The sequence below is a fragment of the Nicotiana tabacum genome, chromosome 10, assembly GCF_000715075.1.
Source record: "Nicotiana tabacum cultivar K326 chromosome 10, ASM71507v2, whole genome shotgun sequence".
In the NCBI taxonomy this organism is placed as follows: domain Eukaryota; kingdom Viridiplantae; phylum Streptophyta; class Magnoliopsida; order Solanales; family Solanaceae; genus Nicotiana; species Nicotiana tabacum.
The window spans coordinates 147,892,483-147,915,671 of NC_134089.1; the positions used below are offsets into that span (position 1 = coordinate 147,892,483).

General features: G+C 35.3%; 1 protein-coding gene and 1 pseudogene across 1 annotated transcript; one reads left to right on the top strand and one right to left on the bottom strand.

Moving 5' to 3' along the window:
* Nucleotides 1-8,510, top strand: part of LOC107818700 (sesquiterpene synthase 15b-like) — a 48,253-nt pseudogene extending 39,743 nt beyond the window's left edge.
* A 10,740-nt stretch (nt 8,511-19,250) lies between these two features.
* Nucleotides 19,251-20,570, bottom strand: LOC107818702 (mitogen-activated protein kinase kinase kinase 18). The gene has a single exon (XM_016644732.2). It carries the CDS (start codon nt 20,492-20,494, stop codon nt 19,256-19,258), a length of 1,239 nt encoding a protein of 412 aa, XP_016500218.1. The 5' UTR covers nt 20,495-20,570; the 3' UTR covers nt 19,251-19,255.
* Nucleotides 20,571-23,189: the final 2,619 nt, after the last annotated feature.

Consider the following 23,189-nt stretch of genomic DNA (forward strand, 5'->3'; position numbering starts at 1 on the left):
ATGACAGGCTATCATGGCATTTTCTTGGCACAGTTATGAGGAGGATGGGCTTTGCAGAACAATGGATTCATATTGTCTGGAACCTTTTATCCAATATGTGGTATACGGTGGTAATAAATGGTAAAAGACAAGGATTCTTCAAATCACAAAGGGGAGTAAAACAAGGAGACCATCTATCTCCATCTCTCTTTATTATTGCTGCTGAAGTTTTATCAAGGATGCTTAATAACGTATATAGTAATCCTAAGTTCATTGGTTTTACTATGCAACCAAATGGACCAAAGATTAATCATTTATCTTATGCTGATGATATTATAATTTTTTGTGCAGGAAAAACAGCAACTTTACAACTAATTATGGACACTCTAAGAAAATATGAGGATAACTCAGGCCAACTTATTAATAAGGAGAAAAGTTGTTTCCTGATGGACAAAAAGATCCCTGCCAAGAGAAAAAATATTGTGGCTAGGAACTTGAATTTTCAAGAAAAAGAATTTTCCATCAAATATTTGGATGTCCACTATTTTATGGGAGATAAAAGATTGAGTTCTTTACGGAGATGGCCACTAAAATCATCCAATGAGTAGGATCTTGGCATGCTAACTTATTATCTACTGGTGGCAAAAAGACTCTTATCAAGCATGTTCTAACTGCAATACCTCTTCACTTGATGTCTATTTGCCAACCACCAAAAACTATTTTAGCACAGATTGAAAGAGTCTTTGCAAACTTTTTCTAGGGAAACCTAGAAGATAAACAAAAATATCACTGGTCCTCATGGAAAAAATTGTGCTTACCAATTGAAGAAGGAGGAATTGGCATTAGAACTCTGCAAGAGATCTGAGATACCTTCTCAGCTAAGCTTTGGTGGCAATTTAGAACCATAGAATCTCTTTGGACTGACTTTATGAAGGCCAAATACTCTCAAAGGGTCCACCCAATGGCCAGAAAATGGAACTACTCTCACTCACACACTTGGAGAAGGATGATGAAAATCAAACACAGAACTGACCACCTAATTCTTTGGAAGATAAACTCTGGCAACTTAAACTTTTGGTGGGATAACTGGTCTGGAATGGGTAAACTAGCTCAATTTGGAACTGCATCTACCTCCACAAAGAATCACGTATCCTCTTATATCTTTAATGGTAACTGGAATACTCTTAAACTCTCTCAAAACCTTCCTTTACATGTTGTTCATCAAATTCAAGGAGTTAAAATTAACTATCCCAACATAAAAGACCAACCAATATGGACTGCGTCAATAGATGGGAGATTTAGTTGTAACTCGGCTTGGAGAAATTTTAGAGAAATTCACAATACTTCACTGATTAATAAGATGACTTGGCATCCTAGATGCCCGTTTAAAATTTCTTTCTTCCTTTGGAGGCTACTCAGACATAAGGTCTCTGTAGATGGCAACCTAGGCAGATTTGGCACTCAATTGGCCTCCAAATGTTCGTGTTGCATTAGTTCTAGTTCAGAGAGGATGAAGATCACCTGTTCATCAACAGCATGGTTGGTAAAGCGGTGTGGCTCTTCTTCAACCAAATGTTTGGTATTAGAAGAGATCATAACAACATTAGGAAGATGGTCATTACTTGGTGGATGGAAAGTGGTCAAAATGCTTTACAAAAATTTGCCCTACAGATCCTACCTGGCATAATTGTTTGGCAAATTTGGAAAGCTAGATGTAAGAGCAGATTTGAAGGGATTAGAATGTCCTCCAGCATGATAATCCTTCACACTACCCAGCAACTCAATATTATTGCTCACAAACAATTCCCCGTAGTACCTCCGTTTATGAAAGGGAATCATTTCTTTGAATTAATTGATACTGCACAACCTGCAATTCATACTAGTTTCGTTAAGTGGTCCTTCCCACACAATGGATGGATTAAATTGAACTGCGATGGATGCTCTAAGGGCAATCCAGGCCCTAGTGGAGGAGGGGGTATTATCAGGAATGATCATGGGAACTTGATTAAGGTGTATGCTATATCATTTGGCACAGAAACTAATAACTTTGCTGAAGCTTTAGCACTGAAATACGGTATAGACTGGTTCATTCATAATAATATCAAAAAGGTTGAGGTAGAAAGTGACTCTTATGCTGGTAAATTGGATTACAAACACCAATAATATTCCATGGAGATTACAAGATATAGTTTTAGAAATCAGGAACCAAATGAATTGCTTTGAAGAAATTACTATGAAAAATTGCTCCAGGGAATGCAATAAGGTATCCAGATCATTTGGCTAACTTTGGCTTGAATTGTAATTGTTGCGGAAGCCAAATGTATATAGTGTGAATAAGTCACAACTACTATACCAAAAATTATGACAGCCACCAAATAATAAATAAGACAATAAAACAACAATAAAGGGAACACCAGAATTTACGAGGTTCGGCTAATTTTGCCTACTCCTCGGACACAACCAATATTTTATTCCACTCCAAAAATACAAGTGAAATAATACTAAAAAGAGAAGATACAAATACCTTGAACAGATGAGAAGGCAAATGAGAGGTGTGTTTAAATCCTAAACATTAGGCCTTCTTTTATATGGGGAAAAAATCCCCCCAACTCTTCTCCCAACCGATGTGGGACTTTGGCATTTTGCCAAACTTCAACAAATCTCCACCTTGGCAAAATTCCACATCTTCAATTCTCTCTCAATAACAAATTTTGGTTGTGTCTTCATCTTCAATCTTCAGCGTTCAACAATGTTGATCAAATCCAAACAATGTTGAAACTTGATCGTAGTCACCACTTTTGTCAGCATATCAGCAGGATTCTTTGTAGTATGAATTTTCTTCATCGTGACTCCACCTTCTTCTATGATTTCTCGTACAAAATGATACTGAACATCAATGTGCTTCGTCCTTGCATGATAAACTTGGTTCTTCGCTAATTGAATAACACTTTGACTATCACAAAAAATTGTGATACCTTTTTGTTCAACACCAAGCTCCTTTAGCAATCCTTGAAGCCAAATTGCCTCCTTCACAACCTCTGTAATAGCCATATACTCTGCCTCTGTTGTAGACAAAGCAACTGTTGACTGCAAAGTAGACTTCCAACTAACTGGTGCCTTTGCAAAAGTAAACACATAACCAGTAGTTGATTTTCGTTTGTCCAGATCACTCGCAAAATCTGAATCACAATATCCAACTACAGACCGATTGTCTTCCTGCTCAAAAACTAACCCAACATCTACAGTATTATGAATATACCGTAGAATCCACTTCACAGCTTGTCAATGCTCCTTTCCTGGATTATGCATATATCTGCTAATAACTCCAACAACTTGTGAAATGTCAGGTCTCGTACAGACCATTGCATACATCAAGCTACCAACAGCATTTGCATATGGTACCTTTGACATATACTCTCGTTCAGCTTCATCCTTTGGCGATATAGTAGTACTCAGCTTAAAATGTGGAGCAAGTAGAGTACTAACTGGCTTAGTCTTGTCATCTATGCCAAAACGTTGTAGTACTCTCTTCAAATATTCTTTCTGAGATAAACAGAGTTTCTTTGAACGTCTATCTCTTATTATCTCCATGCCAAAAAATTTCTTTGCCTCACCCAGATCCTTCATCTCGAACTCCTTCTTCAGTTGAATCTTCAACTTATCAATTTCTTCCGAATTTTTGGAAGCTATCAACATATCATAAATATATAGGAGAAGATATACAAAGGAACCATCTTTAAGCGTGCGCAAATACACACAATGATCGTATTTGCTTCTCTTGTACCCTTGCCGCAACATAAACTCGTCAAATCACTTGTACCATTGTCTAGAAGATTGTTTCAATCCATACACCGATTTTTCAAGTTTGCATACCATATTTTCTTTTTCCAGCAACTTTGAATCCTTCTGGCTGAGTCATGTAGATTTCCTCCTCCAAGTTTTCATGTAAAAATGCAGTTTTTACATCCATCTGAACTAGTTCCAAATCCAATTGTGCTACCAAAGCCAACATAATTCTAATGAAGGAATGTTTTACAACTGGAGAAAACACTTCATTGTAATCAATTCCCTCCTTTTGAGCATATCCTTTGGCCACCAATCTTGCTTTGTAGCGAACATCTACTTGGTTAGGAAATCCTTCCTTCTTTGCAAATACCTATTTGCACCCAATTGCTTTCTTTCCCTTCGGGAGATTGGCCAATCTCCATGTATGATTCTGATGAAGGGACTGTATTTCATCATTCATGGCAATTCTCCACTTATCTTCTTCTGAACTTTGGACTGCGTCTTTATAAGTGGTCGGAACATCATCAGCTACAATTGAGGTTGCACAAGCAACCGTTTCTATGAGACAAACAGGTTTTGTTATTGTTCTTTTTGGCCTGCTAGTTGCTATTGATTCAAGTTGTTGTTGAGGTTCCTGAGTTGGAATCTCCTCTACTGGCTCTCCTTCCAGAGGGTAATCTTCATTTGTTTCCTCTTCTTCTTCTTGTGTAGGAAAAATAAATTTTCCCTCAAACTCCACCTACTTAGAAGCACCTTCATTTTGTTTGGTATCTTCTGTTACCTTATTTACCATAGCAGATTCATCAAAGGTAACATCCCTGCTGAATATTACTTTCTTTATCATAGGACACCATAAGCGATATCCTTTGACTCCAGAAGTAATTCCCATAAAAATAGCCTTCTTTTCCCTTGGATCCAATTTTGACTTTGTCACATGATAATATGTAGTTGAGCCAAACACGTGCAAAGAGTCATAATCTACAGCAGGCTTTCCATACCATTTTTCAAATGGTGTCTTGCCATCAATAGTAGCAGATGGTAGACGATTAATGAGGTGACATGCATATGTAATTGCCTCAACCCAAAATTCTTTGCCCAAGCCAGCATTGGACAACATACACCGTACCTTCTCCAGCAAGGTCCGGTTCATACGTTCTGTCACTCCATTCTGTTGTGGTGTATGTCTAACAGTGAAGTGTCGGACGATGCCATCATTTTCACAGACCTTATTGAAATGATCATTTTTGTATTCACCTCCATTGTCTGTGCGAATACACTTGATCCTCCTGCCTGTTTGATTCTCCACCATCGTCTTCCATTTGAGAAAAATTCCCAGCACTTCATCTTTGCTTTTCATTGTATACACCCACACTCTTCGGGAAAAATCATCAACAAAGGTTACAAAATAGTGCTTCCCACCCAATGAAGGTGTTTTGGAAGGACCCCAAACATCAGAGTGTACATAATCCAAAATGCCTTTAGTATTATGGATCGTTGTACCAAATTTAACCCTTGCCTGTTTCCCTTTGACACAATGCTCACAAAACTCCAAGTTGCAAGCCTTTACTCCTTTTAACAATCCTTGATCTGATAGAGTTTTCAAGGATTTTCCTCCTGTATGTCCCAAGCGCATGTGTCATAACTTGGTTGCTTCTGCCTCTTTGTCGTCACTAGATGTCACTGTCGTTGTCCCAATAACTGTACTGCCATGATAGCGGTACATATTATTATTCTTCCGATTAGACTTCATTACCACTGGTGCACCGGAGCATACTCTCATCACTCCATTTTCTGCAATGATTTTGAACCCTTTTGATTCTAGGGCTCCTACAGAGATGAGATTCTTCTTCAAATCCGGTACAAATCGAACATCTGTTAATGTTCTGATCATTCCATCATGGTTTCTTAATCGTATTGAACCAATGCCATATGAGGTAAGAGGGTTGTTATCCGCTGTGTGGATGACTCCATATTCTCCTTCTTAAAATTCCACAAACCAGTCCCTGTTGGGACACATATGATAGCTACAAGCCGAGTCCATCAACCATATGTCTAATGATATTGATGACCCTGTTGTAACTAATGAGAAGTCTGAATCATCAAAATCAGCTACATTTGAATCCATAATGGCCTTTCCATTGTTATGTTTGGCCTTATTCTTCAACTTCGGACAGTCTTTCTTCCAGTGCACTTTTTCTCGACAAAAGGCACATTCATCTTTGCTGGGTCTGGATCTTGACTTGGATCTTCCCTTGTTTGTCCTCGTTTGATTTTGAGGACGACCCCTCACAAACAGTGCTTCTCCTTCTCCACCCTTCTGTTTTTCTCGCTTTCTTTGTTCATAGCTGTACAAAGCCGAACAAACTTCTCTGAGAGAAACTTCATCATTTCAATGGAGTAGAGTAGTTTCAAGGTGCTCGTACTCATCAGGAAGTGACGCCAACAACATCAAGGCCAAGTCACCATCATCATAAGTTGTATCCATATTTTGCAAATCTGTGACCAACTTATTGAAACTGGTGATATGTTCATTCATCGTGGTACCAGGAACATAGGTGAAGTAAAACTATCTCTTCTTCATGTACAATTTATTTTGACTGTATTTCTTCAAAAATTTATCCTCCAGTGCTTTCCATAATTTACTTGCAGAAGTTTCCTTTGTGTATGGATATTTCTGCTCTCTAGCAAGGTAGGATCGAATGGTACCGCAAGAAACACGGTTGATAATTCTCCAATCTTCTTCTCCAATAACATCTGATCTTTTTTCTTCAATGGCAAGATCTAGCCCTTGTTGAAAAAGGACATCTAGAACCTCGCCCTGCCACATCCCAAAATGTCCTGATCCGTCAAAAATTTCTACCGCAAATTTCGCATTTGACAAAATTCTTGTCATAAGCGAAGATGCCAACGATGACGTATTATTGACACTTGATGTAGATCCTTCTTGTTTATTATCTCCCATTTTGACACAAATATTATTTAATAGCTGACGACACAAATCAAGATTATTTCCTTTCTGATGTGGAAGATCAGACTAAGCTGCAACCACAGAGCATACTCAGACAGAAACTTGACTCAGTTACCAAGATAAATCTTTTCTGATGTGGAAGATCAGACTATGCTGCAACCACAGAGCATACTTAGACAGTATCTTGGCTCTGATACCAATTGTTACGGAAGCCAAATGTATATAGTGTGAATAAGTCACAACTACTATACCAAAAATTATGACAGCCACCAAATAATAAATAAGACAATAAAGCAACAATAAAGGGAACACCAGAATTTACGATGTTCGGCTAATTTTGCCTACTCCTCGGACACAATCAATATTTTATTCCACTCTAAAAATACAAGTGAAATAATATTAAAAAGAGAAGATACAAATGCCTTAAACAGATGAGAAGGCAAATGAGAGATGTGTTTAAATCCTAAACATTAGGCCTTCTTTTATAGGGGGAAAAAATCTCCCCAACTCTTCTCCCAACCGATGTGGGACTTTGGAATTTTGCCAAACTTCAACAGTAATGACATTACTTGGTTCGACAATTTCCACCAACTTCCCAGGGAAGTTAGAGGAGAAGTTAACATGGACAAACTCCAATATCCTTCTCTTCGTAGCAAAACCATGAAGAAGAATTTATTTTTGAAGCAACAACTTCTCATGATATACCATTTTGATGTCCCCTAATAATATGTTAGCTTCATTCGGGAGGACTCTCACTCTGAGAATTTGTTCCCACTAAATTTTGTGTTGTGAAATTGATGTAAAGGGGGAGCTTGTTCCTTCCTATTAAACATATATAGGATAGCTTATATGCAATATCCTACTTTTGTAATGCTTTCATATTTATAAGACCTTATCCATACTCGATGGAGGTGGATAATTAATTTTAAAAAAAAAGGTTGACTGTGGCACAAAATTTAAGGGAAAAAAAGAATACTTTCGAAATATGTGGACTTGAAAGCTCAAGGGGCAAAAGGCTTATGGGGCCATAACATTTGTGTAGCTTTGAAAGCTTTTCATTAAGGGTAAAGTGAGTAAAATAAAAAATTAAAGTTAAATTATTTTCAAATATATAAATGTGTCATTCTTTTTGGAATGGACTAGTAAGGAAAGTGTGTCATTTAAATTGAAACGGAGGGAGTAACAAATACAATATACTTAATTCTTTGTAGTATTTATGAGTTCAACCAAAACTTATTGTGCAAGCTTTCTCAAGGCCTTTGGATGCTTCACAATTAGAGGTGGATTTAAAATTTTAATTCCCTGGGTTCAAGACTTAAGTTTCAATCATTGAATCTATCACCTTGTTTGAGTTAGGAGTTCATACTTCAAGGTTCACACTGTCTCTAATGGGTTTTACACAAATAAATCTAAATCTTGATTAGAATATATGGGTTCAATTTAACACACACCTATAATATACTAGATTCTCCCCTGAAATCATAGTCCATAACATTTAGTTTACACAACAATTTTGGCTCTTGTGTTCTAATGATCATTGCTTTTTATATGGATATGCAGAGAGAAGTAGAAAGAGGAGATGTATCAGGTGTCGAATGTTACATGAACGAATATGGTGTCAGAAAGGAAGAAGCATGCACAGAGATTAGGAAAATATTGGAGAATAAATGGAAGGATTTGTCGAGGATGCCTAGAACCTAATACAGATGACATTACTGTAATGACATTACTTGGTTCGACAATTTCCATCAACTTTATCAAGCAAAGACGTCACTGAAAGCTCTTCAGGTGATTCATTTATGTTGGTGAACTGAATGATGAAAAAAATAAATTAGCTTGTTTAAGGCAGAATATGTGTACAAAATGTAGATATTTTATAGATAAATTGTATTATCATAGATAAAGACCATTTACCTCCATCCATTCAGGCTTGATCATTTTGTCTTCAATTGCAGCTAACCAAATCTGACCCTTAGCAACTGACCAGTTTAGTATGCGAGGGATTGAATTAGAAATCTTTGTAGCTATATCAATGTTGACGGAGGAGCAACACTCATACAACTATACTTGCATGGCTAGTGGGAATCCTCGAATGAGATAAGAATGAACGAAAGGATTTAGCCTGTGCCTAACAGATTCAATCAACTATCTGTAAGATTGAACACCCCATGGAAATGACTCGTACTGACCGGATTCAACCAAATAAAACCTAAAATGATCTACCAACCCAATATGGTCTCTCTCTAAAGGACAAATGAAGTATTCTATGAGATATATAATACATAACTTGACTGCATCCTCATCATTGACCCAGCTTTTGGTGGTTACTATCTGTTTTAGGTATGTCTTCTCCACTTTTACCTTGTTTGGAAAGTAACTGCTCATTATCTTACTGACATAACTAGGAGTGTAACCAAAGTCTGTCACCTCAGTATGACATCTAAGACCAGTTATTACTGCAAACTCTCTCAATCCAAAATTTAACCTCTCACCTTTTAACTCAACTGAAAAATAGGAAGCATCGGATGATTTCAATTCATACTTCATAAGAAGATGAATAGCTTGATTTTGCATGCATAATTGGGAAATGGCAGTAAATAACCAAAGCATGTCTTCTTGAACAACTTCAAACCATTTGGAGACAAAAGCGCTTTAATTTGGCTAGGAATGTTAGGGTCACATAATGTCTGGAATCTAAGCACCCCATAATCAATATTAGGATCCAATCAATATTTGGAGACAAAAGCGCTTTAACCAAGTAATGTCATTACAGTATAGCGGAATTTATTTTTGAAGCAACAACTTCTCATGATGTACCATTTTTATGTCCCCTAATAATATGTTAGCTTCATTCGGGAGAAATCTCGTTAGGATTATGGACTTGCAATAAAATGGACCTTACTTTATTTTAGATTAGGGAAATTTTCGTTCCTATACCGTATAGGAAACTATATTACCAAATATGTTCATAGTTTACATATTACCCTTCATGCTAATAGTATTTCTATATAATATATACAATGTATTAAATAAGGAATCATTGTAGCTGTAGGATTCCTTATTTAGGCGCTAAAAAAAAAGGGAATTTAATATTTTCCAGATCTTCCACAACGCAAATCACACACAGTAATAACTATCGTCGACTTCGTTACAAAATTTCCGCACTCTATTTTAGCGATATAATCTGTTTCAACATTTTCTCTGATTTCACAAATCAAAATCGACAAAATCTTCTACAATTCTTCTGCAACAAAAGCAATTATGGCGAAAATACCAATTATGCTACAATCGAATAGGAATTGGGATAGCTTTGGTCGATTTAGAGAATTCGAGGTCGATGACATTGTAGTCGATGATGATGTGACTTACAGTCTATTGATTTCTACAATAGCACATCAATTAATGATTGATACATCCGAAAAAATTTAGAAATCAAATACATTGTCAACGAGCATTATCCTCCAATGGAAATTAGGAACGATATGGGTGTTCGTGTATACATGGAGAGGAAAAAGGAAAACAAAAACTTAGGATCATATCTGTTATGTATAACTATTCACGATTTCAATATGGAATTGAGTATCACATATGAGAACACAACTGCAGGTGTGTGATGTTATTTTTTCTATGAAATTCTGATAATTTGTAAATGAACTACAAATTATCTACATTTTATCTACAAATAAACTGCATATATATCCAATTCAGGATTAAAAGATATAATGCTAGAAGGTATGAACATATGAATAGTCAAAGATTATTATTTTTCTAATTTTGTAGTTTATTTGTAATTTTTTAGTTCTTCAGTTTTCCTTGTGATAATGTGTAACAGAGTTGTAGTTGAATTGTAGTTATGTTATATTTATATTGTATAATGTGATTGTTTAAGCTACAACAGGTTTTTTTTAAAATCTAAATTTTAACCCATTATTTAAAATGTATTTATTTTGTAGCTACTGGCTCATATGTGTTGGTGAAAACTGTACATGGCACTTCAAGGCAACTAGCATAAATGATTCTGCAATGTTCAAGGTCAGAAATTTCAACAACCAGCACACATGCTCTTTAATGGACAATACATTCATACAACGCAAACCTACTGTCATGGTAGTTGGTAGTATGATTATTCCAAAATATTCTGATTCTAAGACAATTTATACCCCCAAAAGACATTCAATTTGACATGTTGTCTGAACACGACGTGAATCTAACCTACATGCAAGCCTGGAGAGCAAAGGAAAAGGCTTTACAGTTTTTGAGACGTCATCCTGCTGACTCCTACAGCAAATTTCCTAGTTATTTGTATATTCTAGAGAAGACTTATCCGAGGTCTGTAGTTAAATTGAAGAAGACAGATGATGACTGCTTCTTGTATGTATTTGTTGCGATTTGTACATCAATCAATAGTTGGGAATATTGTAGGCTAGTTGTAGTAGTTGATGAGACCTTTTTAAAGTCAGCATACAGGAGAATAATGCTAACAGCCAGTACAATGGATGCAGTAGGTACTGAAGTTTTATTTGTAGAAATATTATAGCTTGTATGTTCTTTTGTAGTACTTGTAGATTAATTATAGATATATTGTAGAATAATTGTAGTTTGTATATATATGTCTTCTTCTGCATTTTTACTGCAGCCAATTAATTGCTTCTTGCCACATAATGTAGGTACCATATTACCATTGGCGTATGTTGTTGTTGATTCAGAGAATGACGCATCATAGAAGTGGTTTTTTGAGCAATTCAAGCTTGCGTATGGTAAAAGACCAAATATGTGTGTTGTTTCGGATTGAAATGAGAGTATCTTGAAGGCAACACCTATTATTTATCCCGGCATGCCACATTATTCTTGCATATGGCATATTTGGATAAATATATGGGCAAAGTTCAAGAAGGGACATCTTAAGCTAAGTGAATTATACTTTGCCACGGTGCGGTCATACATACTTAATGAATTTAATGAAATGATGTCAAAGATTGAGGAGATTGACTCCCGTGTTAAAGCATACTTATGCGATATTGGATATCATAGATGGTCTCGAGTACATGCTACGGTGAACAGAACTTGGACTATGACATCAAACATTGCAGAGTCATTGAATGCTGTAACAAAATATGCAAGAGAGCTGCCGATAGTAGAACTATTAGAGTATATAAGGACCCTTCTTGACGTTGGACGAAAGAAAAATTATTGAAAGCAAAGGGTACATTCACATACCTTGGATACAAATTCAACAAAGAGTTGGATGACAACTGAACATTGTCGCACAAGCTTAGAGTAAGATTTGATTATTTATTGAATCAAATTCATAAACAACACAATGTAGATTTTTTTTAGATATTTTGTATATAGCTTGATTTTAACCATATATGAATTGTTTTTTTGTTTGTAATGTACTCGTAGGTGAGGGCTTGAACAGACTGCATCCATACAGTAATAGATGGTGTGAGGCGCTAGATTGTTTGTGTTGAAAACAAGAAATGTAGTTGTGGGCAATTCTATCTTGATGAACTACCTTGTCCACATGTTTTGGCTGCTTTAAGACAAAGGGATGAGTCTTTTGAAGAATATTATTCTCCTTATTACACAAGGGCGAACCTCTTGCGTACGTATGAAATACCAGTAAATCCACTGCCTGATGAGAGCAAATGGAATGTGCCACAACATATAACTGAAGAAGTAGTATATTCACCTAAAGGAGGGAAAAGACAACAATGAAGACCTCAAAAAGAAAGATACAAAACATATGATGAAATAAATTCAAAGAAGTACAAGGTTTCATGTGGCAATTGCGGAGGAGAAGGGCATAACAAAAGATCTTGCAAGAATGCACCCAAAATGAAATAAAATTTTATGTCGTTAACAGAATATTTCATAAAATTTGTTGGTTAGTTCTGGATAACAGATTTTGATGTGTAATCGTTGGTTTTTTTAAGATCATAATGTAGTTAGTTAGGATGTTTCTATACTGAGATAATACTTTCATAAATTGATTTGTTTATGAATGTTTTCTATATATATAATCTATAACTTTTTTACTATATATGGAATCATTTAAATAGTTTTTAATGTGTTTTTACAATTTATCTACAATAAAACTACAAAAAAATACATTATCTGGAATTTACAGAGTATATACATTATAAATCTATAGGAAAGTAGTTAAAAACTTAAAATATTGTAGATGGAGTATTGTTTACATTGAAACAATGAATATAAAAGAAACAAAACACACTGTTAAAATAATCTACAAATACAACTACAAAAAAGCTACAATATCTGTAGCTGACATAATATATAGATTAAAATTCAGGTAGAAAGAAGCTTTATGGTGAAAATAATGTAGATCAGAATAACTGTATAAAATTTCAGTTGCAAAGGATTTAAATGCTAAAAATAATGAAGATCAAGTACTGTACATATTCAACAAGTGAATATAAACCCAACAAACTGTTTCCATTTTTACTACTATACTGGATAAGAAAAAAGAAACAAAAGCTACTATAATTGTAGCACAAGTCTGCTACAATTAAAACATAATAAACTGTTCAAAAACTTGTCTACCATCTATCTTATAAACTAGCATCAACTACACAATTGTAATACATGTTCCATTCCAAACATTACAATTACTTCTTCTTCCTCTGGACTCTTGTTTTCTCATTCAAAGCTGGTGCACCTTTCCTCCTTGCCAATTTGCCTGTCACCTCACTATCACTAATTGCCCCAAGCTCCTGCTTCTTTCTAGCATAGTCCCAAAGTAGCGCTCCATAGCGTCTACGGTGTTGGTCAATATCAGAAAGGTCTTCTAGGGAATTGATAATTCTCCATTACTAACATACTCTGCAAAGGCAGCAACAAATACACCACAATCTCTGCAAAAAGATAAAAAAATGTCAATATTTACCAAACCATCAGAAAAAAGGGTTAAATGTAAAGAAAGAAAGAAGATTTTTGTTACAGTGATCCTTCTTTTTGCTGTGGTATCTCTCCGACGATCTACTGAATGTTAAGAGGGTCGGTAACAGGTTTCTCTATGTACTTTTGTATTCTTGAAGTTGATGTCTTTATGTTTCCCATAAAATCCGGTGCATGACAAATACAAATGGATAATAATAGAAAACTTGTCGACATAAGATTCAACAATAGGGTAATTGTGTGAAGATACCATGGAATTATAAGCATAAAGACACCTTTCTGCAATGTCAAAAACAACAAACACCCAGTGAAATTTTTCTACAATGTCGACGGGCATGATGACATAATCAACTTCATCCCATGCAACATTTGCGAGTAGTCTATACCCCAATATATATTATGCTACAACATCCTGGGGTTTGACAACAGAAAACTTCTTTTCTTGAGAAGAATTTTTGAACTTTTCATAAATCTGATCAATCCTAGTCTTAAGCACACAATCTGTTGTAGTAAATCTGGTGTTGTTGTGGGGGTCATACTTGCCTCTTTTTCTCAAGTAATACATGATAACGTTAATGTGCTGCAACAAAAACAGATTGCATCTATTCTACATGTTATCTCAAAATATTCTACACAAAACTACAAATAACTACAATACATCTACAATCAGAAATACAAAGCATCTATTCATTCAGAATACAAACTATCTACAATTTATCTACAAAATATCTATAAATTAAATACATTGAATCTTACCGAGTCATTAAGGACTTGTCCTGGGTGTGCAAGGGAAAAGAATCACTCCTTCTTGTCAACCTTTTCAACTCCAAGATCCAACCATGGCTTAATTTGGTTGTCCTTTATAGAATATGGAGCCTTCCTCCTATATAAACAAATAGAAATTAAAATATAATTGTTGAATGAAGTGGATGTGTAAAAGATGAATACTGGAATAAAAGTATCAAATTGTGCAACCTAACCTCTTTGGACCTGTGTCGGTACCGTTGTATAACCACTTGTGGAATTGATCCAACAACTCAGGGTCTATATTTTGACCAATAACACTAGTAAACGGGTGCTTGAGGTGAAATATTTGAGGTCCAACCAAGGTGCTACCACCAGAACTGTATAAAGGGAGAAATGGTGATCAGGCATGCTTTCCCGGCTGCTTTATTCTACCTTGATGCGCGAGTGTTGTTTTATCTTGTATAGGCTCGCCGAACTTAACCAACGGGGAGAAGTTATCAGGCAGCTCGAAATCATTAAGTGTAACCTCCTTCTTCTTACTTCTGGATTCTTCTGAATCACCTACATTCACATACTGTGCCTCTTCACCTACATTTTCATCTTCCGGATTCTGCTGTTCTGTTTGAGCTACTACTGTCACTCCGTGAATTGGAGATTGTGCATGCATATATTCCCTCTCTGAAACACCATGTATATATAACTTAATAGAATGGTAAAAATATTGAAACAAAAAGAAAATATCTCTGAAAACAATTTCACCTGCATTCTCTTCATCAACAACCCCTTCAAAATATATATATATAAATCAATACGTGCTGGATGATTTTCTTCACCATGTGCACATTCAACATGTTATGTTTTTTTCATTAAAAATGTTAAATAATACTGGATAATATTAGCTTGACAACTTATGAAGATATGAAGGTGTGTCATAATATCTACATAAATCTGTATTGCTGTGTAAATAAGCTGGATTTAATTGTATATATTGTGTATATATAATGTAGACAAATTGTAGTTATGTTGTAGATAATTTGTAGTTATTTTGTAGATATTTTGTATGTAATTGTAGATATACTGGAGATATATTGTAGATACCTGTTTTGCTGGGGCTGACCTGCACTGTTTCACCACTATTGAACTGAAATTGCTGATTATTCTTGTCTTTTGGTTGGTCAGTATTTTTTGTTGAACTTCCAGCAAACTGTAAGTTTTATATTAGTTAGGATATATATTTTAGAGGTGACATAAATAGTTTTTTTAATATGATTAAGATTCAAATGTCACCTTTACATCAACTTGATCATTTGGATTGTTTATCACCTGCAAAACAGTCTTGACTGAATCCTTTATTAGGTCTCGAAGGTTATCTAGTTCTTCAAATACATCATTCCTAAATTTTTCAAGCATTTCATCGACCTACATAATAAAAAAAATACATAGTTACCTTCAGAAATATGTATTAAAAAACAGATACACTATTATATAAAAATCACAATGCCTTTTAGGACTACTTGTTACCTTCTCAACACCTCCTTTTAACTTTTTTATTTTACGAAGAATAGACTCCTTTTCCTCTTTTCCAATTGATTCTTTGGGTTCCAATGGAGGAGCATCAACTTTTGGATTCTCAGAAACATGTTCAACCTCTTCAATTGTGTACTCAACTTTATCAAGAAAAGACGTCACTGAAAGCTCTTCAGGTGATTCATTTATGTTGGTGAACTGAATGATGAAAAAAATAAATTAGCTTGTTTAAGGCAGAATATGTGTACAAAATGTAGATATTTTATAGATAAATTGTATTATCATAGATAAAGACCATTTACCTTCATCCATTCAGGCTTGATCATTTTGTCTTCAATTGCAGCTAACCAAATCTGACCCTTAGCAACTGACCAGTTTAGTATGCGAAGGATTGAATTAGAAATCTTTGTAGCTATATCAATGTTGACGGAGGAGCAACACTCATACAACTATACTTGCATGGCTAGTGGGAATCCTCGAATGAGATAAGAATGAATGAAAGGATTTAGCATGTGCCTAACAGATTCAATCAACTATCTGTAAGATTGAACACCCCATGGAAATGACTCGTACTGACCGGATTCAACCAAATAAAACCTAAAATGATCTACCAACCCAATATGGTCTCTCTCTAAAGGACAAATGAAGTATTCTATGAGATATATAATACATAACTTGACTGCATCCTCATCATTGACCCAGCTTTTGGTGGTTACTATCTGTTTTAGGTATGTCTTCTCCACTTTTACCTTGTTTGGAAAGTAACTGCTCATTATCTTACTGACATAACTAGGAGTGTAACCAAAGTCTGTCACCTCAGTATGACATCTAAGACCAGTTATTACTGCAAACTCTCTCAATCCAAAATTTAACCTCTCACCTTTTAACTCAACTGAAAAATAGGAAGCATCGGATGATTTCAATTCATACTTCATAAGAAGATGAATAGCTTGATTTTGCATGCATAATTGGGAAATGGCAGTAAATAACCAAAGCATGTCTTCTTGAACAACTTCAAACCATTTGGAGACAAAAGCGCTTTAATTTGGCTAGGAATGTTAGGGTCACATAATGTCTGGAATCTAAGCACCCCATAATCAATATTATGGGATGCAAAAAAATATTCATTCTGCAAAATTCAACAAATGTAATCTAACATTAATACAGTAATTAAAAAGCACTGATACATTTGTATGTTTCTACAAAATAACTTCAAAAATATACAATATAACAACAATGTTAAATAGATCAACAAATCTATAATTAAACTACAAAATTAAGATAAATAATCTCACATAGTTTCAGTGCTTAAAAACATAGATACATATGCAATTTATATACAACATTTCTACAAAAATCTATAAATCAAAAAAACCACAGATTATATAGATTTTTAACAACTAAAACAGGCGAAATAAGTAGTGAAGAAATTAAAAAAATCTTACCTTCACCAATGAGTGTTTTCGAATATTTTTAGGAATTTTAACACTAGGGGCTTTTTTTGAATTTTTCTTCTTTTTGGGAGTTTTTGAACTGGGAGCCACCTTAGCTTTCTTTCTAGGTTTACTGATAGACACATCTTCTACAAAATCATCATCTAGAACTATCACTTTTCGTTTTCTATCCGCTTGTTTGATTGGCCTCGAAAATTCTCCAACATCGAAATCATGTTTTTGTTTAGTTCTAGCTTCAGTCCTAATTTGATGCGGAGAAACACTATGCTTCATATCTACAATTGCATGTGCAAATTTCTCTTGCTTTTGGGGTGAATGTGGTGATAATACACCCAAATCAAAAGAAGGTACGTCAGATCCTAGATGTCAAGTATTTGGTGTTCCTTCAAATAGTAGAGTCAGAGTATTGCAAGTGGGTCATTATTGTCCTTTTTTCATGTACATATAATTTTCCTTGTAGTTAGGTGTAAAATTGAGATAGCCCAACAAAAGCATTTAGACAATTATGCAGGAAGTAAAAGTCTCATCTTCAAGTTCATCCCCATTTTAAATAGAAAAAAGCAAGCCCAACGTGACACTCATGCCTCTCCCAATACCTTGAAAATTATTTTTCGACATCGTGGTGATACCTAACAGATTTGGCTCAAAGTCCTGTTTATGACTTCTTCTTTTTAACTTCCCTTCAATTTAATTCCCTTTTAGTGTGCATTTGGTTTAGCAAAAATATTTTTCTTAATGAAATTATCTTTGAGTTTTTGATGAGTGTAAGTAATGGGTAGGAATGACTTGCGTCATTGATGAGTGTAAGTAATTCCTTTCTCTTTCTTTTTTTTGGTTTACACTCGGTGCTCGATATTCACATTAGGCCCAACTAACTTTGGATTTGCACTGGAAAAGTCATACATTGGGGCAAGAGGGGAGTAAAACGCTCCCTAACAAAGACGATTCCACATCCAGGACTCAAACCCGAGACCTCTGATTAATAATGAGGAGTACTTACTACTCCATCACAATCTTTGTTGGTAAATAAGTAATTTTTCTTTACCATATCTTAATCTTGCAGCAAGTCACTAATTGCAACCAATAATAATATTATGATTATGATCAACCTGCAATAGTCAAAATTATTGCCAGAACACCAGCCCTTGTCGTATCCCTGCTATTCTACTTTTAATATAAGTTACCTACTATAAAAAGTTACCTATCTTAGTGTCCAAATACCTGGACAATTATTCTCTAAAATAAATTAAAATATTTTAAAAAAAATAAATTTTGTACATTAAACATTTACTCATAGCAGACGCAGAAAGAGTGGGCAGAAAGTGGGAGCACAGAATTAACTATGAAAACAATTTCCTTATAGTTTTAGTGAGATATTAAATCATGTATACGTTGTTAAATTTAACTTCCACCAACATTGTTCATTATATCTTCTCAAGATCCCCTATATGTACATATGACTTGTCTTTTTCAATAGACTTAAAACATGATACGTGCTTTCTTATTTACAAAATTTTCTCCTTTCCTAAAAGCTTGTGGTTAAGCCCCCATCATTCATTTTTTCTTACTTTTGCACACCGACAAGTGAAATGAAATTTTTTTTCACAAATAGCAGTCATATTTACTGTTTATTTTTATTAGTCATATACATAGATTATACATTGATTATATACAATTATACATATATAATGCATAAAATATACATATATTATACTTCCACCGGCTATTTATAGTTTAAAGGTTGAGCGGGGTTAATTCTTTAATTTATTAACCCTCTTGTCTGTGGAATGCGTTTAATTTCTATGGAATGTTAATATTTTTAAAGATTCAAATAAAAAAAAGGTAAAAATTAACGGTAAACAGTGAGAGGATTGAATTATGAACATTGAATTTTATTTACTGAACTTGTGAAATGCCTGGTAAAATTGAGACTTCTAACTACAGAGCTCTTTTGTATATTACAACAAAAAATATTATCTAAACAACTTATTTCCGACTCGTCACTACCAAAACAGCTTTCCAGCTCAATTTCACGACTTCCAGAAAAAGCTGTCACTGTCCCGCAAACTTCCAAATCATCATCTCCTTCATTTTGTTTACTGTTCAATCTAACCGTGGTCCAAATTTCGTCATCCCATCTCCAGTTTGGTTTTCTTGAATTCAGACCCAATTTTCTTACTCTTTGAAGAGGTGAATCTATTGATGTTTCCAGTTGTATTGTAGTAGAATCCATGGTTTCTGTTTCCTCTACTGAATTCCAAATGTCTTGATCAAGAATGCTTGTTGGGGAGCTTGTGATAGAATCTTGAATTTCCTTAAAATTGGATATTTCCTCAAGAAATGGATGTTTGAGGAGTTGTTTAGCCGTCCATCTTTCTTTTTGATCTCTTCTGAAGCATTTGCTCAAGAAATCCTTTGCTTGTAAAGATAGAAATTTTGGAATTTCTGGGGATTGGCCAGAAAATGCAATTTTGTAAAGTAATGAAGCTGAATTAGTTACATTAGTCCACGGTGATCCACCTGTGGCCATTTCAATAATTGTACATCCTAATCCCCATATATCAGCTGCAAACCCCTGTTCTTCCCCACGCGCCACCTCCGGTGCCATGTACATCGGCGTGCCGCCAATTGGCTGGGCCGATGCACCACCGTCCCTCTCCGCCGTATCAACCCACCTTGCACAGCCAAAGTCTGCAATTTTGGCACCGGTTTTACCAAACAAAATGTTTTGTCCCTTAATATCACAGTGTACTACGCCTCTTGAATGTAGATATTCTAATCCTAGCAGAATTTGCTTTGTGTAATAACCGATTACCGGCTCGTTGATCCGACCACCGTTTTTCCGGATTTCATCGGCAATTGTACCCTCCGACATGTACTCCATCATAAGATTAAACATGACCGTATTGTTCTCTTTTGTAACATCGTACCCCTTGTAGCTAACTATGTAAGGGGAGCTCAATGCGGACAAAACTTTCTGCTCTTTTTGCAAGAACTGAGACTGGGATAACTCCACTGACTTAACAGCAAAAATCTCGCTGGACCAACGTGACTTGGCAACGGAGACGGCGGCAGAGGAGCCGTGGCCGATAATATGCCCTCTGGTCCAATCCATTTTAAAAGAAGAATTTTTAGAAAGTGTTCTGTTTTTGGTTTGTTATAAGATGCAAAGAGGTATATATAATATGGTGAATGTTCGAAACTCCAAATTAGTTGGGTAGAGCTTAGGTGGCCTCTCTTTTCCCTTTAAAACTTTGACGATTGCTTTAACGGGAATTCACAACGTGGACAAATGCTTGTGGCCATACGGCAGTTTGAGTAGGTTGGAGGAATCCCATTACTTGGCCAATTGGAATTGTTGCCATGTGGCAAGCTATGATAATTTCAAAAAAAAAAAGTGTTTTAAGTTTTAGGTACAACTATATATGTAAAGATAATTGCTGGTAAATTACTATAATTAGATGATATCTGCTATCTCAAGCTAAAGTATAGTGCCAACATAAAAGATATTTTTATATTATCGATACATATAACTAAATCATATCAAAATGGGTAGATCTAAGTTTTTAATTTATGTTTGAAAAGAAGTTGAGTTGGGATTGTGATCCTTTGTTTTGTATGGTGTGTAATTACTTTGAAGATTAAATTTGGGAGTTAGGGAAGGTGTTTGGTAAGTTTTTATTCTTTTCAAGAGGCTAGTTTGAACCACAAAAATGGATATTAGTATTGAATTCTCTGGATATTCCACTTTTTGATAGGCATTGAATTCAAGTGGAGTTTGAAGTCATTGATGCTCTTTACATGTTTATCCACTAAACTTTACCATGGATTTTAAACTTCCTAGAAAAGGACAAGCATAAGGTCAATCAAAATAAGAAGAATCTAGCAAATAGATATGTCTTACTACAAAGAATAGATTTCAAAGGAAAAAACGGATTAGTAGCCAATTTATTGTTAAAATAGCACGGTCTAGCCAGTTTTTGGACTGGTCATTGATTACGCCCAACTATGCCTTATAAAAAGGACAATGCGGTCGTTGCAAATATAATCCGGTTTACAAGTCCGGAATCGGATCTCACAGAGAACTAAGGCTTAGCTATAGCTGTTCACTATCACCAAGAAGACAAGCTTGAACAGTTCTTAACTTATAGATATTTAGATTCTTGTGTTTAACTAATTGATTAACAAATTAAAATAATAAATTAACAACTAAAGATATTAAGAGTTAGAGACAAGATTAAGGAGGTCTAGAGTTATGATTTCCCCAATTGTCGGAATCCTTCCCGCTATGTCTTCTATAATTTCGCCTAAGTATTCTCTACCGATCATGAGCACTCTTATTACCGTAAATCTCTCCCGAGTAATCACGACAATTTACTAGACGCACTCTCCCGAGCTACGCTAGCTGGCTTTTGATACAGCTCACTTCAGATCGCACCCAAGGCTTCGTTATCCCTAATCCCGCCTTTAAACCCTCGGTTATTGATCCCTCATATACTTTGGGAGTGGTGTTGTTCAACAATTACCTAAATATGCACTCTCTCCCTAGTTATGCACACTAAATAGGCACAGCTAATTGATAGCTCTTTAATTAACTACAATAAGAACGTAGTTGAACAAATAGAGATTATACTACGACTCAATTATATAAAAACATAACAAGAATTTATCCTACAAAAGGTTCTATCAAAACTCTAGATAACAACTTAGCTATTCATAATAGTATGTAAAACTACAATACTAAAAGTCATAACTAACAATGAAAAATAGGAAGAGGAAGGAAAAAACTCGTGGAAGAATTCCCAAGCCTTGCTCCTATTGTGTCTCTGCCTCCTTAGGTCAAACCTATGTCAAAAATATGTCCAATCCTTTTCTTGGCCGGCTTCCTTGGTTTAATATAAGGTTTAGGGCTTAAAATCCCGTGTTTTGCACTTTGATCCCTGAAATTTACGCATCCTGCCGCGGTTCCACCGCGGTCGCGCCGGAACCGCGGCCAAACACTCAGATTCTTCAGTTGTCCGCGATTGCCCTCTGTCGTGGTTCTGCTGCGGTTCTGCCGCGGTCGCGATTTTTGACCCTATTCCGTTTGGAATTTGGAAAAACGTAAAACATGAAAGTTGTAGCCCTTTGAGTTAGATTTCCAACCATATATTGTGGAGCTCAAATGGAGTTCTAAGTAAAAATTTATGTCTATTTTACTAGACAGTGCGCAATATACCTCTTCGAGTTTTCGTTTTGTTGTTTTATCATCCGTTGATCCCCGAACGCGATCCCGGCTTAATTCCTTAAGCTATTACTCAGACTTCAAAGCTCCAAACCACTTAAATTCATTACATAACATCTATATAGCTCGGAATCATACCTACAAGGCATAAAACACACAATTAGTGCAAAACACTAGCGATTAAAGCGCGAACTCAACTAAAGTGCAGTAAATTAGAGTGTAATAATCGACTAAAATACGTAATTATAGCCTATCATCAGTCATTCAAAAATAGCCAGCGTTTACCAAGTCATTGAAAAATAGCCATTAGTTTGCTGCAATAGAGACCGGTCCAGCATAATATACGGGAGTTCAGTGCACCTATGTATGAACTTCCAGCATATTATGCTGGACCAGTATACTTTGTTGGTTCCAGTATAATATATTGGAGACTGGAGCATCGGTGCTCCAAACTCCAATATATTATGCTGGATCGATATATTATACTGAAATTCCAGTATATTATACTGGAGTTCCAGTATAATATACTAGAACTCCAGTATATTATGTTGGAGTATTTTTCCAGATTTTGAACAGTGTTTTTGTT